Source organism: Psammomys obesus, unplaced genomic scaffold (genome assembly GCF_907164565.1).
Source record: "Psammomys obesus unplaced genomic scaffold, mPsaObe1.curated_primary_1811, whole genome shotgun sequence".
Lineage (NCBI taxonomy): Eukaryota > Metazoa > Chordata > Mammalia > Rodentia > Muridae > Psammomys > Psammomys obesus.
In genome coordinates, this window is record NW_026592510.1 from 3,865,497 (window position 1) to 3,881,344 (window position 15,848).

The 15,848-nt window shown below is 42.3% G+C and overlaps 1 protein-coding gene across 2 annotated transcripts in view; it reads left to right on the forward strand.

Moving 5' to 3' along the window:
* Window positions 1-15,848, forward strand: part of Pank1 (pantothenate kinase 1) — a 53,838-nt gene extending 37,990 nt beyond the window's left edge. For both annotated transcript variants that reach the window (XM_055613870.1, XM_055613872.1), the window contains exons 3-7: window positions 1,186-1,439; window positions 6,880-7,056; window positions 7,580-7,703; window positions 13,045-13,170; window positions 14,391-15,848. In XM_055613870.1, the coding sequence (XP_055469845.1) occupies window positions 1,186-1,439; window positions 6,880-7,056; window positions 7,580-7,703; window positions 13,045-13,170; window positions 14,391-14,450 (741 nt within the window). In that variant the 3' untranslated portion in view covers window positions 14,451-15,848. The remainder of the gene's footprint in view (window positions 1-1,185; window positions 1,440-6,879; window positions 7,057-7,579; window positions 7,704-13,044; window positions 13,171-14,390) is intronic.

Here is a 15,848-nt window from a genome sequence, read left to right on the forward strand (position 1 = left end):
ATCTATCTATCTATCTATCTATCTATCTATCTATCTATCTATCTATCGGCAGGGAAAATGACCACCAGCTTGGACCTGAGACAGTGATAGCAGGAATCAAACTTTTAAGCATACAGAGTGGCCACTAGCTGCTCAGGCCAGCCTACAGACTGCTCTGTACCCCCTTCCCCTCTGGACCTAAAAGGTGGAGGAGAGTTTATCTGTTCATGGTCACCTCCGTCCTCAAAGTGTCCCACTTCCTGCTTGCCTCTGGCTGACTTGCTTCCTCTCCAGAACAGCCTCCCTCTCTGCCACCCTGATAGTAAGGCCTTTGTGTGAGGTGGGTGTCCTGCCGACTATCCTGTAATCCTCCCAGCAGCATTGAGAAGCTAAACACCTCACCAGGTCACCTCAATTAAGAAAGTTTTAGACCTAGAGTTCAAAGCCAGTTGTCTGCTCCAGAACCAAGTGTGGGAAGACACTTTGTGAGCTCAGAGGGATTCTGCTCCAGGCCTTTTGGATGCCATGTCCTATCAGTCATATGGAGGATTCCTGTTGGCTTCTGAATAGTCTAATGCACTGACCACTCTGAGCTGTTGTGACCATTGACCACCAACTTGGTGCCTTACAACTATAGGCATTCTCCCATCAAAGTTCTTGAGGCCAGTGGCCCTCAATCAAAGCCTTGGCAACAGCCTTTTGATTTGGTAGAGGCCGCGGGGAGATTGCACCTTTTCCAGTGTTTGCTTGCTGTTGGCACCCCACAGACAGTGGTGTAACACTCAGGTCTCTCTGCCTTCTTCCTCAAAAGGCTTTATTATCCGGGCTTTTCACACCTTTCCTGCATGTGTCTTATGTCATTGGACTTAGTGTTCATCCAGATGATGTGCGACGATTTCTTCAAGTTTTCTATCGGCAAAGATCTGTCTTCCAAGCAAGACCAGGCTCACAGGTTGTGAGAATTAAAACAGGAGCCCGTATTCAAGCTGCCAATCACACAGGCTAGTGAGTGCTTTCCTGACAGTCCCAAAAGCTCTTGTCCTTGTAGCTGTATTTCCGGCGGGGACTGCTTGTGGGCACTGTTTTACGATGTGCGAGTCTGAGAGTATTTCCTTGCTTTGAAAGTGAGTCTTACAGATAGCACGTACCTCCCAGGCTCTTCAAAGCACTGTCTACGGCGTCTAACAGGGCTTTGTTCTCTTGCAGATTGCGGACCTGCAGCTGCATAAACTGGACGAACTGGACTGTTTGATTCAGGGCCTGCTTTACGTTGACTCGGTTGGCTTCAACGGCAAGCCAGAATGCTACTATTTTGAAAACCCCACAGATCCCGAGTTGTGTCAGAAGAAGCCGTACTGCCTTGATAACCCGTACCCTATGTTGCTGGTTAACATGGGCTCAGGAGTCAGCATTCTGGCAGTGTACTCCAAGGACAACTACAAAAGAGTGACAGGGACCAGGTAAACATGCTCTAGACTAGGAGAGCCTCTCCGTGCTTAAACTGCGCCTATTTCTTGATGGGCAGTATGCAATGAAAGACCATATACATTGAGTACATTTTTAAGAGAAATATGTTGGTCTCCCATTCTAACAAAAAGAGGCTTAGTGGATATTTGTTTTTATTTGGTTTTGGATGTAGGCTCTTACCTTGTAGTGAAGGCTATCCTGAAGCTTAGTGTAGAAGCCCAGGCTAACCTTAGACTCACAGTCCTGCCTCTGCCTCCTGAGTGCTGGGAGTATCGGCACGAGCCGCTATGACCAGTTTATTGGATGATACATCAGAGGAGCAGAAGATGACTCTGTAAACATTAATAACATAAGGTCTTTGTCCACTGGAGGTCCTGATCAGGTTGGGGGAGGGAGGATGGCACATACTGCTTTGCCACAGGTAGGTGCACTGAGTGTCAGTAGGACAACCAAGACTGCAAACCTTGGGTTGGTCAGAGGTGCTTCACAGAAACTTTCCCTTGTTCAGAACCTTTTTGGTGTCAAATGACATATCATTCCAACCAGCAAACAAAAGACTTAAAAGGAATGTTTTTTTTTTCTCTCTCTCTCTTTTTGGGTAAGTGAGGAGTGAATAGTTGTTGCAGCTCACAGGGATTTTGGAACACAGGGCACAGAAACACAGCCCTGTGACCCCACGTGGTCAGAATACTTCATGGCTTTTTATTTTTATTTATTTATCTATCTTTGCATATATATGCATTCTGAAACCCACGAAGGCCAAACAGGCTCAGCTTCCTGTCAATGGGGAACTGGACATGGCAAGAGGATCTGTTGTCAGAAATCATTAAGAAAGCCCGCCATGAACAAAATTAAGCTGATTTGGTGTGAAGGTTCCCTTCACCTTGCTATACCACAAAACCCATCTTGGAGGAACTAACAAGGACTAGTTCCATGTGGATTGTCTTTAGGACATGGTGTTGAAAACTTTGTCTATGACAGGTGATCATGGCACGTTACTTGTCTGAGCCTCAGGAGCCTCATTTCTGCCAGGAGAGGTGTTGCTTGATTTGTTTGTTTATTGCTTGTTTTGTCTCCAGCACTAAAAACTCTGCAGCACTCTTCACACACGGGAGGAAAGTTCTGCCTTTCAGAACTGCCTTTCAGTGTGTTTGCATGAATTGTGGTTGAGCTGTATGAATCAGTGTCCCTCCGCTCCTGCGGAAAGTGATGTCAGCCGGTGTCTGAGGCATTCCTAGTTGTTATGTTGGAGGTGGGACACTACAGTGTGTAGTAGGTTGAACACATAGGGTGGCTCCTCCAACAGCAAAAGATAGAGTGAGTCCCAAATCTCAATAGTTCTAGAGCCGAGAAACCCTGTCGTATACACATGCTCTGGCTGAAGTCAGCATGAGTTCAGAATGTAGTATCTGTTCTGCTTGTAAACGGCTACCAGTCATGCACTTTTTGTTTTTTAATTTTTATTTTATTATTATTGTTGTTATTATTATTCATTATTCACAATAATTTTGTAGCCCTGACTGGCCTGGAATTCATCATGTAAACCAGACTGACCTCACACTCACTGAGATCCATCTGCCTCTTCCTTCCATAATTCCCACCATAGCGTTTATCTTTTCACTGAGAATCGAGTAGCTTACTTGCTTGGCCAGTAATGAATGCTGATCCCATGGTCTCATTAGGACTGACAGGAGTATCCAGATACGAACCCTCAGCTAAACAAATCTTACCTTAGAGAGTGTTTTCCTGGCGAAGGTGTAAGGTTCACAATAACTACAGACTTTGCCTAGGAGTAATTGACTGGGTAAAGCTGCTCTCCAGGTAATAGCAAAATACACATTTTCCACAGTTGAAATATTTACACTTTTGTTGACACACGCACAGTAGCTAGTGAAGGACACCGCAAATACATTCTTAAGATGTGCTGACTCCAGGCATCTGTATCATCTTGAGAAGCTGCCAACGAGCTAATTGTAGGGTTGTAGGGCGTGGCTTCTTCTCTCATGAACTCACGGCTACAAACCCCAGGTGCTGATGAATATCCTTTATGATCCTCCTGCCTTAGCCTCCCAAGTGCTAGCATTGTAGGTGCCTGCCACCGCATCCAGCTCAGAAGTTTCTCCTGTTCCAAGTTAGAAAGCATCAGATGTAAGCAGTTAGGGTTAGTGGTGAGAACTAGGATGTAGGGCACACTTTGGGGACCACTGATGCAAGCTTTCCACTTAGGTATTTCCCCAGCCCTTGGGGATCACTGATATAAGCAAACTTTTGCTTCCTTTAAACCCAGATGTAACTCCAGGCATTAATTCTGTTTTTTTTTGTTTTTTTTTTGTTTTTTTTTTTTTTGTATATAATTCTTTTCTTTTTCTTTTGTTAGATTTCATTTTATTTATTTATTTATTTATTTATTTATTTATTTATTTATTTATTTGTTTATTTGTTTATTTGAGGCAGTGTCTCACTATGCAGCCAGAAATCCAGAAATGGCCTTGAATTTTCCACAATACATCTGCCATAGCCTTCTGAGTACTGGAATTACAGGTGGCTGTGCCTGTGTGTGTGTGTGTGTGTGTGTGTGTGTGTGTGTGTGCGCGCACACGCATGCGTAAACACACAGGTACACATACATGACAAGGTATATGACTGAACCTGAGAGCTTATCAATTCTAGTAGGCCAGTTGTGCTGGCCAGTGAATATCAAAGATCCTCTTAGATCCACTGTCCAAACTCACACCCCGAGCTGGGGTTGCAGATGCACAGCAATGCCCAGATCTTTATAGGGGCACTAGGGATGGAAACACAAGTCCTCATGCTTGCCCATCCTGTACTTTACCAACTGTGCCATGTGCCCTGCTCCTTGAGTAAGTGTAAGAAGCCATGTTATCTCATGATCCCCATTTCGTTTTACATGTTTTAAGTGGTCGGTTTTGTATACTTTTCACTGCTTTCTATTTTGGGCACAATAATTTTCCCCCTGGTGACACAGTCCAATTCTTAGTATGAAAATGAGTGGAAAATTGGTACTTTATAGCTAATGTTACAGTGAGTAGTCTATTAAAAGAAGAAAATAACTCTGAGTCTTAAGAGGAAGGAGCAGTGCATCTCTCCTGGTCATGTAGGAATCTACTTTCAGGGTGTCTACTAGTGTGCCCGTCAAAGGCCACTGCTCCATAGGCATTGCCAATTCAGTTACTAAAATGAGTAACTGAAGATTTCTTCTCTCTCTGATGAACAGTGATAATATCCAGTGCCCTTTTTACCTATGTATTTTGTCTCTGATATAGTGAGGCTTTTTTGTGCGTGTCTGCCTAAAAGAACAGAGGTATCTGCTTGTGAGCCAGGAAATCTTTTGACTGAATAAGAAAGTTGGCATTATCATATTCTTCTCTCTGGTCTGCAGCACAGCAGCTGTCCAGGTGCATGCCTCCTCTCCCATCCAGCTTCTTATCTGGAACCATTTGCCATTTTCTAGTCAGAAGCCCCCATTTTCAGTTGCACCAACACATCCGTTGATGAGTTGCCTTCTTTCTAAGCCAGCCGATGTCTTGAGCTGCCTATGTTCTGAGTTCGTGGTCGAGTGCCTTGATACAGGTGGATGCCTAATGGTCAAAGGAAGATTATCAGGGACAAATAATGTTGAAGCTGAAAATGTGAACAAAAAAATTTTTTTAATTTATTTTTATTTTTATTTTTAAGTATTCAGGGAAACAACAAGAAAATGTAAGCCACACACAAGCCGGCAAGTGTTCTCACTAAACACACTTGTAGGGTTTTGGTGTGCAGATAAAAGTAGATGTGTGTGTGTGTGTGTGTGTGTGTGTGTGTGCGCCTCTTTGTTTCCTTGTGATGCCACACCTGTCACACTCATGAATTGGGTAGTTTTTGTTTGTTGTGCACAGTGACATAAATACAGAAATGGCCCTTGAAAAGAGAACCCTATTTTTTTTTAAAAAGATCTATTTATTTTTTATTATATACACAATGTTCTGTCTGCATGTACACCTGCAGGCCGGAAGAAGGCACCAGATCTCTTTAGAGATGATTGTGCGCCACCATGTAGTTGCTGGGAATTGAAATCAGGACCTCTGGAAGAGCAGCCAGTGTTTTTAACCTCTGAGCCATCTCTCCAGCCCAGAAAAGAACTCTTGAATTGAAGTTTTGTGTTTTTTGTTTGCTTGTTTGTTTGTTTTTATCACAGTCTGAGAGTATGACACAATTTTATTATAAATGTAACTTTAAAAACTATGTGCCTGTCCATGGTCTGCTATCTTTTTGATAACGGTTATTGATAATCAGTATAATTTGACATATATTTTCTTCTTTAATCTCAACTTAAGTTTCCCCCCTTAGAATTAAAAGCTAAGTGGTGTCCAAATGCAAATTGCCTTTTCCAGAGCTAGTGGGTCTTTGAAGCTTGGTAACCAACTGATACAAGCAGCTGGCTCTTCTCTGTTTATCATGCATGGTAAATCCAAGAGAAGTTTTTGCCAGCAGTTAAAAATTAAACACAACTCAGGTCCCTTTCTTACCATGACTTTCCTAATGGTAGTTACTTTCTTGAATTGGGTTTTCATAATACCAGGTAGCTTTGATAGTGATATGTAACTAATTTTGCTCTCAGCTACTATAATTAATTTCTAAATTTGCCAACAAGGACTGCTTTGGAACTTGAACTTCCAAAATAATGGAAAGCTTTTAAAACATACTTCAAGCACTGGGACCATTTTTTGACCTTCTTTTGTGTTTTCACTAGTGGGTGGTATTCAAAAACTAGCAATACACTTTTCTAAAGACTAGTAGGAAGCACTATTTTATTAGATCGGTAGTAGTTTTCCTATCAAAATTTCTGAGGCAGGATGAGATGAATACTCTAAAGAAGCAGGGTCAGGAAAGCCAGCCTCTGGGCCTGGCTGCTGGGGCAGAATCACAAGTCGGTTTGTTAGGCCGGTGGTTGGCTCTACAGCCCTGAACTTGCACACACCAGTTCTGTCCCTGTGAATCTGCGTTTAGTCACATATGGTGTTGTAACACCATCCATTTCTCCGGTTACGTGCCGCTTTCAGACTACCCGAACAGAAACTATGATTTGGCCCCTTCCTCTCTGAGCAGACTGACAGAAGTGCTTAGGCTAGTAGCTGGCTGAAGGTCTCACAACAGAAATCAGTGAGAGTCTTTTCCATTCTCAAATTCAGGGGCGACTTTTCCTTGGTGTCGAATCTTAGCTGCTGCCCTCTTCTCTTGTCCAGTCTACCCTCAAGCTCTCCTGTGTCTCTAGCACCTGATTCAGATGCCCCTTTGCTCTTCAGCAAAGTGCTCCTTCGCCTTTCTGCGTTTCTCTGAACCCATATTAATAGTCTTGATGTAGCTGGGGACTTGGATGGGCATATCACAAAGCAAAAATTAAAAAAAAAATAAACCTTATTGTTCCTTCAGTCTTGGAGGTGGGACATTCCTAGGCCTATGTTGCTTGCTGACTGGTTGTGAGACCTTTGAAGAAGCTCTGGACATGGCAGCTAAAGGCGACAGCACCAATGTTGATAAGCTGGTGAAGGACATATACGGAGGAGACTATGAACGATTTGGCCTTCAAGGATCTGCTGTAGCATCAAGGTAGAAACTAAGTGGCTAGGAGCTCGAGGGAATCCACACCAGGCAGGCTCTCCACCCTGGCCATTCATCTAGTTTTCTGGGTTTTGTTTTTGTTTTCTTAAGTAAATGTCAGCCTATCAGACTGGTGAAAAAATATCTATCATGTCAGATCTCAGACTTGACCTCCTGTCCTTAATGAAGCACTAAGATGGTTACCACTTGATACTTGGGCTTAAAATGAGGCAACTTTGAAAGAAGGTTCTGGAAATCTGCCACAATTTCTCCTCTTCCATTGTTGTCCGGATATCTAGAAGCATTACAAGTTTCTCTCCCGCAAATAGTCATAATGCTTTGCCCCTTGCTAAGAAAGGGGCAGCCATCCATCCATAGTGTAATACTGTCTGCTCACAAGCCATGGTAGCAGAGTCTGCTCATTTGAGTTTGAAAAGGATTATTCACAGTGCTTCCCAGAGTACGTTGGTGTGGAAGCTTAAGTCCTGCCTGAGGATGACTTTCAATACTCTCACTGATGTTTCCGACATAGCTTTGGCAACATGATGAGTAAAGAAAAGAGAGAATCCATCAGCAAGGAGGACCTTGCCCGGGCCACACTGGTCACCATCACCAACAACATTGGCTCCATTGCTCGGATGTGTGCAGTGAATGAGGTAAGATATAAACTCCTTTATTATTCTATTACAGCTTATTGAACAGCAGGGTAGAATGAGGGAGGGAGAAGATAGGATTTAGTTTTCAGTAGATACCCCTGTGGAAGCACATTAAAATTCCAGTCCACATTCCATTCTTTCTAAGCGCTATTATTGCATGGACCACTGAAATGTGAGGAAATCCTGGGTGCATGTGTAAATAATCAAACAAACAAACAAGCAAGCAAAAAACCCCGAACCCACCTGCAATACTCGACATTCTCTCTGCTTTCAGCTTCTTTACAGTGTTGCCTTGTGGCATGGAGTTCAAGCAGCATTGTACAGGGCTATCAAAGCACGGAGAGCTTGCTACATCCAAGGCACAAGAAGAGACTAGAGTTGAGGATAGACAGAGCCTTATTAACACGTTTTGAAAGGGTGCTAATTTTTTTTTTTTTTTTTTTTTTTTTTTGCGGGAAGTGGAACCCCTGAGCAATAGATTTGAGAAGTAGAACAATCTTTCCTTGAGGTGTGTTAGGAAGAACCTGGGGCATGGATCAGGTAATAGGAGAAATATATAAGAACCATAGCAGGTCAGTAATGGGTTTTGAAATATGTAATTTTTTTATAGAAATATGCATGCATGGGAAAGAGTTCAAACCATAACTATCATAAATATTACACACACACACACACACACACACACACACACACACAAACATACACATGCAGCCACTACCTAGATCAATAAAGGAAATTTCACACACTTCAAAGCCTTTTTGAGGGTCTAGAGAGATGGTTCAGTCAGTGGTTAAGAGCCCGTGCCGCTCTTGCACAGGACTTGAGTACAGTTTCCCAGCACCCATGTCTGGTAGTTCCTGACTACCCTTAACCGCAGCTCCAGGGATCTGTAGAGTGGCTGCCAAGCTGAATAGGCAGCGCTGTGTGTTTGTCTGTTTGTTTTAATGCTGGTTCTGGCTTTGAACTTTCTGGCTACGAAAGGAGACCCCTCCTTTCACAACACTGTCACCTGAAGAGCAGTCAGCAGTTACTGGAAGTCCCTAGACCACGTGGGTTTTAATAGGGAGCTGGTGATCAGGCTGCAGAGACATGTCTTCCCAAAGTCCGCTTTGGTCATGAGATTCTTTGGAAACACTGTTTGTGTGTGTGTGTGTGTGTGTGTGTGTGTGTGTGTGTGTGTGTGTATGTGTGTTTTGTTTGTTTTTTTGGCTTTATTTACCTATGCAGGGTGTTTTTCCAAGAGCCAAACAAGCTGTAAGACTAATATGTGGGCAGGCTGGCTGCGGTCATGGCTCTCAAAGGTCAGTTGCGTAGTGACACCCTTTGCCCCACAAAGCAACTGTGCCCTTTCCCCTGGTTTCCAGAGTTACCTTCTGCCCAGCAGTCGGCTGGGCTGAGCCAGGTTTTTTAAGCACACGTATCAGAATCCCTTTGCGTGAGGCCAGCTGCCTTTATTTTTCTCATTGGAAGATATACAGATGCTATTGTCTGGCTTGAGCAACTATGTTGGATGTTTCCCGTGCAGTTCAATGGATGGAGTGGCTGGCTCACTGACTGCCCCAGGAACCAGGCTCCTTTAGAGGCTGCTGAATCAGTGCAGGCTCTCAGGACAACACAGGGAGCGGCAGCCTCAGATCTCCCTGGGAGAGCAGGAACCAAGGTCATCAGCCTTTGCATTGGTGAGGGGTTTATTGGTGAAGAGCGTGGGCTCTTAACCAGTGGCTACAGCAACAATGACAGTGTTGCTCCATTCTCCATCAGCTGCTGACTGTATAAATCCTCAGGGAGAAGTGGGCCCGTGAGCCCTCCAACCCCAGGAGAGGATGATAGACCCAGTCTTGTGCAGGTGTTCACAGCTGCTGTGAATGAAATAGTGCTACAGCCTCGTCATGCCTGGAAGTCAGCTGCGCCCGCATTCTCCCTTTCTCTGGCCTTTACATTCTTACCATTCCTCCTCCCACGATAGTCCCTGAGCCTCAGAGCAGGTGTTTTAGATGCCTTATTTATGGCATTCTCAGCACTGTGACCAGTTCTGAGTGGCTGCAAATGAGTAGCTCTTCTGTGTAAAACTGACATCGGTACTAATCCCCAGGCACAAGCAGCTGTTTAGAAGGTAATTTGATAGGCCCGTCATGTCCACTTAGGACAAACAATAGCTTCCTGAGTAAGGCCTATGACCTCCCTAGGTTTTGGCCTTTGAATTTGGCCTGGAGTCTGGCCCGATGTGGCCAGATGTGAATTGCCTCAAATCCAATCCGAACGCAGTAGGTTATCGCCATAACAGACATCGCTATTGCACAGTGGGTATAGCTTGCTTGGACGTCGATACTATTATACTCGAGGTCCAATGCTGGCTAAGGCTGCTAATGTCACTTCTCTCCCAGCTGCCTGCATTGCACCTTTTGTTTAGTTTTGAACAGATAATTCAGAATCCCAACGATAGCAGAAACGCACTCGGGGAAGCAACTCCATTTCTACACTCACCACAGCGTGAACCTTACTACAAAAGGTCTCCTTTGTTTTGAGGTTTTGGGTTATTTTTATTCTATGTTTATATAGTATGGGATAATGTGCTTTCAAAGACGAGCTCTACAGAAGATTCCTTCTTTTTAAAAATTTATTCGTATGTGCATGGGTGTCTCACCTGCATATATGTCTGTGAACTACTTGTCTGTAGTGCCCACAGAAGCTAGAGGAGGGCGTCAGATGCTCTGGGACCAGAGTTATATACAGTTATATACACTGTCTATGTAATGACCTCCAGGTCTACATGGTGAGTCCTTGTCTCAAACAAAAGAATTCAATAAACAAAATGAAAAGAGAAATTTCTGAATCAATGGCTATGTTAAGTATAATTTTGACAGATATTATAAAACTTCTTCCATAAAGGCAGTTCTAATTTGGATTTCCACTGAGCATAAAACGTAAATTTCCAAGAGGTCTGTTAATCTTTTTTTAAAAATATTTTCTAACCTAATAGAAAAGAAATTGTACCTTAATTTAAGTGAGGTTATGTATTTTTATATATTTAATCGTTACTAGTGTTTCCTCCCTTAAAGTTTTTTAAATTACATGTGATTATTTACCTGTGTGTATGCCTCTGTGTATGTGCATGTGTGTGTGTGTGTGTGTCTGTAGGGATACAAACAAACTATGTCAGAGGACAACTCATGGGAGTCAGTTTTCTCCTCATGCTGTGCTGGTTCCACACATTAAACTCAGGTTGTTAGGCTTAACAGCAATTATCTTTACCACTGGGCAGTCTGCTGGCCCAGTGATTCCCTTGCTGTGCACGTGAGAACAGTCTATTAATATGCTATTTTCCCATTGTATACTGGGTTGTTGGTCTTGCTTTCCTCTTTTGTTTGTTTGTTTGTTTTTTTCCAGACAGGGTTTCTCTGTGTAGCCCTGGTTATCTTAGATCTCACTCTGTAGACCAGGCTGGCCTGGAATTCAGAGATCTGCCTGACTCTGCCTCCCAACCACTGGGATTAAAGGCTAGCACCACCTGGCTTGATTTGCAGAAACTGTTTATTAATTAACAAATCATTTCACTTGATAGGTACTGAAGATAACTTTTCAAGTAAACGAATCAATTTTGCTGGATTCTGAGTATCACCCCTTTTCTAGTTCAACATTACTGTTTATTTCTCATTTTCACATATCAATATGTGCGTGCTTGTGTCTGTCTGCTTGAAGAGGTATGAACATTAGTGCAGTTGTTTGCAGAAGTCAGAAGCATTGAACACCGTGGAGCTGGCTGTGAACTTCCCTGTGGGCCTTCTGGGAACCAACCTCTGGTGCTTTGCAAGAGCATCACAGGAGCGCATCATCGCTCCAGTTCTTTGTTAGCACAAACTCTTGCATCACCGTTCTAGCTCTACGTTACTTTTAAGAAGCATTCGCTTACATTTTCCTTAGTCACCTCTCGTTTTCCTTCTTCATTAAGCATGTGTAATTTTGACCCACCTAGCCTTTATTTGCGATATGAAATGCTTGTCAAGATTTAATGCCCGCTCTGTTTTCCTGGTAGGATGATACAAGACTGGGCTTTGAAAATTCAACTTCGAGCCTCCAAAGTTTAGTTCAATTCCTCTTTGATGTGCTTTTACTTTATCATGTGTAATGGAAATTTACTGAAAGTACCTCTGAGTCTTTTACTCACGAAATACTCTCCGTGACTAATGTCTTCATGAACATTCACTGTTAAAATTTGAGACATTTGAAAGATGGTGTTCCTAGACCTGGATTCCTCCTGGTAGCCAGAGCCAAAAATAACCCTCACAGGCCTTATTGCCTTTGATCCGAGTGACCATGGCAACTGGGCACATTTCAGCATCTACGTGGTAGGCGGGAAGAGCTGCAGGGGCTGGAGGCTTGGGGGATCTGAAGCCTGTCTGCATGCACAGGATGAGAGGAATATTCCTAAGTGTGGGTTCAGAATGAAAACTGCATCCGTGGCGTGTATTTTTGTTACCATATTTTAACCCCTTTGTCGTTCAAACAGGATATTCTATCTTACTCTTGAGGGCAGGGATGGAATATTGTTTTTTTATTATACCCCAAACTCAGTAGATGAATAAACCACACCGCAGCTGTTCATTTCATTTATAAGTTGGTTATAACAGTATTTTCTACTTGGAGTTTGGGGCCCCTGGGACAATTTAAACTCTAACTTTGTTTATATATATACATATATGTATGTATGTGTGTGTGTATGTTATCAACTGAATGTCTACTGGAACTAAAGGAGCCTAGCATACCAACTGTAAACGATAACATTACAACCTGTCCAATCACGGTCTGCTTTGCCCATGTCCTGATTTGCTTTCTGTTGCTGTGATAGGGTGGCAATTTGGGGTAAAAAGAATTTACTTGGGCCTATACTTCCTAATCAGGCTCCATCACTTCGGGAAGCAGAGGTAGGAACTCAGAGTAGAATCCTGTTTCAGGCAGGATCTGAAGCAGAGATCACAGAGGAAGGCTGCTTACTGATGTGCTCAAGTCCTGACACCACACGAAGTGGGCCGGGCCACCCCAGATCAGTCATGAAAATGGCCCCTAGACTTGCCCACAGGCCCATCTAATAGTGGCATCTTCTCGACTGAGCTTCTCTCTTCCCAACTGATTCTAGTTTGTATCAAGTTAACAAAAATTCAACCAGCATAGCCCAGCCTTACCCTTCTGGTGTGTAGAATGTGTGTTGGCTTAACCCTGTTTTCAGAGATGCTGAACCAGCCCCGTTTACAAACATTGACTGAGCGGGGTCATGTAGAAGCACAGTGAATCTTTACCAAATGCTCTTTTAACTGTTTTCCTGTAACTATTTTTTTTTCCCCAGAACATTGACAGAGTTGTATTTGTTGGGAACTTTCTCAGAATCAATATGGTCTCAATGAAGTTGTTAGCATATGCAATGGACTTTTGGTCTAAAGGGCAGCTGAAAGCACTGTTTCTGGAACATGAGGTGGGTCAAGTTTCCAAGGACTTAATTGTCTCACATGTATTTTGGGCTGTCTAACATACGAGTCAGGTCTATGTATTTTAAAATCAATCAAGTGGAAAAGTGCCCTTTAAAGTTTGTATTTATTATCCCTCCCCCCAAATGTTGTTACTATAATGGAAGCTTTCTTAGCCAACAGTGGAGATTTGAAGGCAGTTACTAAAATGAAAAGAAAATGTCATTCGGAAATGTGAATTATTATTATTATTATTATTATTATTATTATTATTATTATTATTATTACTGTTGTGGGAAATAGTATGGAAAATTTCTTAGCGAGGTAAAGGTAGAATTATTTGATCCAGCAGCCACACTTCTGTGTAGCTCTCCAACACATATTAAGTCACTATGTTCAAGAGATGTTTTCATGACAGATGATGATATTATTTACATTTAATTGAAAAGTGCTCAAATAATTTCTAGCATGTGATAAGGCCTCAGTAATTTCAGTAACATACACTGAAATCCTAATCCCCAAAATGATAGTGTTAGAAGGGGGAGTCTTGGGGAAATGACTAGACCACCCCCCCCCCCCCGGCTCTGAGCTCTCTGAAAAGGAATTAGCATCCTTATTAAAGAGGCCCCCCTCTGCAGTGCCAGTTTACATTGATTACAGCAATCTGCAAGGAGCCTGGCTTTGACAAACACCTGGATTTTGGACTACCCCACCTCCAGAAAGCCAGAAAATGGAAGTTATATTGTTTATTTTATAACCCTTTTATTCTGTGGTATTTTGTTGCATGTAGCAACCCATGACTAGGACAGTATTTCCTAAACTATCTGAGTTTTAGAAACCTTAATTTTCATAGAAATATGGGCTTCTGTTTTACAAGGAGGCAGTGAAACCATATACCAGGTACAGCTCTAAGCACTTTACTGTATTAATATAGGTAAATATGCATTTAGAAAAATTACAGTGACTTGATTACTCAATGTTGAATTTTTTTTTTTTTTTTGCAAAGATATCAGAACTCATTTGTCTTGTAATCGAGAGATGAACTGGGTAGCCTCACTTAGGCTGAACATACAGCCCTGGCTGTAAACACATTTCTCCAGCCATGAATTCTGTTTTTAATGCTACACATCTGTAAGGTTAAGGGCAAAATTCCTAGAACTAGTAAAAGTAATAATAGTTGTTGGTTACGGTTGAGAAACAATCCTACAGGAGTTCTCCATTTTTGTAGGGTTACTTTGGAGCTGTTGGGGCCCTATTGGAACTGTTCAAAATGACTGAGGCACAGTAAAGAGGACAGCCCCTCATGAGGACAGAGAACTGACGGGCACTGCCAGAGAAGGTGACATCTCCTTGGGACAGAAGCCAAGCCACCATGGTGGATGAACCTGCTGTATTTGTAAATAACTTAAAATCCTAGATCTTTTGCTCTTAGGTTTCAAGCTTATGATACAAAATGGGGAATATAAGAATTTTTTTCTGTATACTGTATTTTTTTAAAAAAAAAAGAAATTGTGCAGCGTGGCCAAACCTACCAATTTCATGCATTAACTTTGAAAAGTTATGTGATGTTTAAGAGGGGCCTGAAATGAAAGCGCTGTCCATTTTTCTTCTGGGGTTTACTGATCAGTGTGGTAACTTTAACTTCATTTAGTAATTACTCTAGGAGATTTTGCCTTTTCTTATATTTTTTCATGACGTTTCATGATTTGCTGTTGGTTTCAAATGAAACTATGAATCTGGCATGTTGCACTGTGAACACTTTGTTTGTTTGTTTACTCTCTCTCTCTTTTTTTTAATCCTTTCTGTTTCAATGTCTTAGGACAAAAAAAGAAAAAAGGAGTCCTTCCTCCGTTTTTGTCCCTCGTGATCTTCCTTCTCTCTGTCTATATGCTTTCCTTATTGTAATTGCTCATGTCAATCAAGGTGCTGATCTACTCAACACAAAGTTAAACACATAATCCAGTTCTACAGGAGTGACTATGTGAGAAGACATTAAAGGAAGGGGTTAATGAAAGTGGCAAACACTGAACATTATATCCAATTTTATCCTTGGTTTTTACCCCTCATAATATAATGTTTCATTGGATTTACTCGACACTAAGTTGAATAGTCTGTGATAACATGTCCTCATTCATGTATGCCATAAGAATGGCAGCAAACCCCTGGATAAAATTTGGAGGGACCCCCATAGCAGCTCTGATCACACTGGACTTAGGGGAGAAGTTGTGGGTTGAGGTGTCAGTTAGAAATAACGGTCTGTTTTGTACATGTTTGTACCTAGGAACCGTGTAACAAGGCATCTTAAGTAATAAAGGTTTTTTAAATTTCTGTTTTAGTATTTAAACTGAGATCTGTGCTTGATTTCATTTCTAAAACTTAAATATAGTTTGTGATACACCGACAGATGGACATTTCCTTCTGAAAGGTGTTTGTTAAGACAGACAGGTCACTTTCAAATGTGGAGGTTATACACACAGTAACAGGAGAGCTAATGATCTTTTGGATCAGGGTACCCTTGCAAGGGCTTCTTGATAGGCAATACACTTGGTCAATCCTTGGTCAGTCTTCCCATCTCTACCTTGTAGAGCACCACCTTTCATTTCCACATCCTTGAGTCTTGAAGAAGTTGATGCTAATGGAAGAATTCCCTTGTCTGGTTTAAATAAAGCCCGTTTCTGTTGGGATG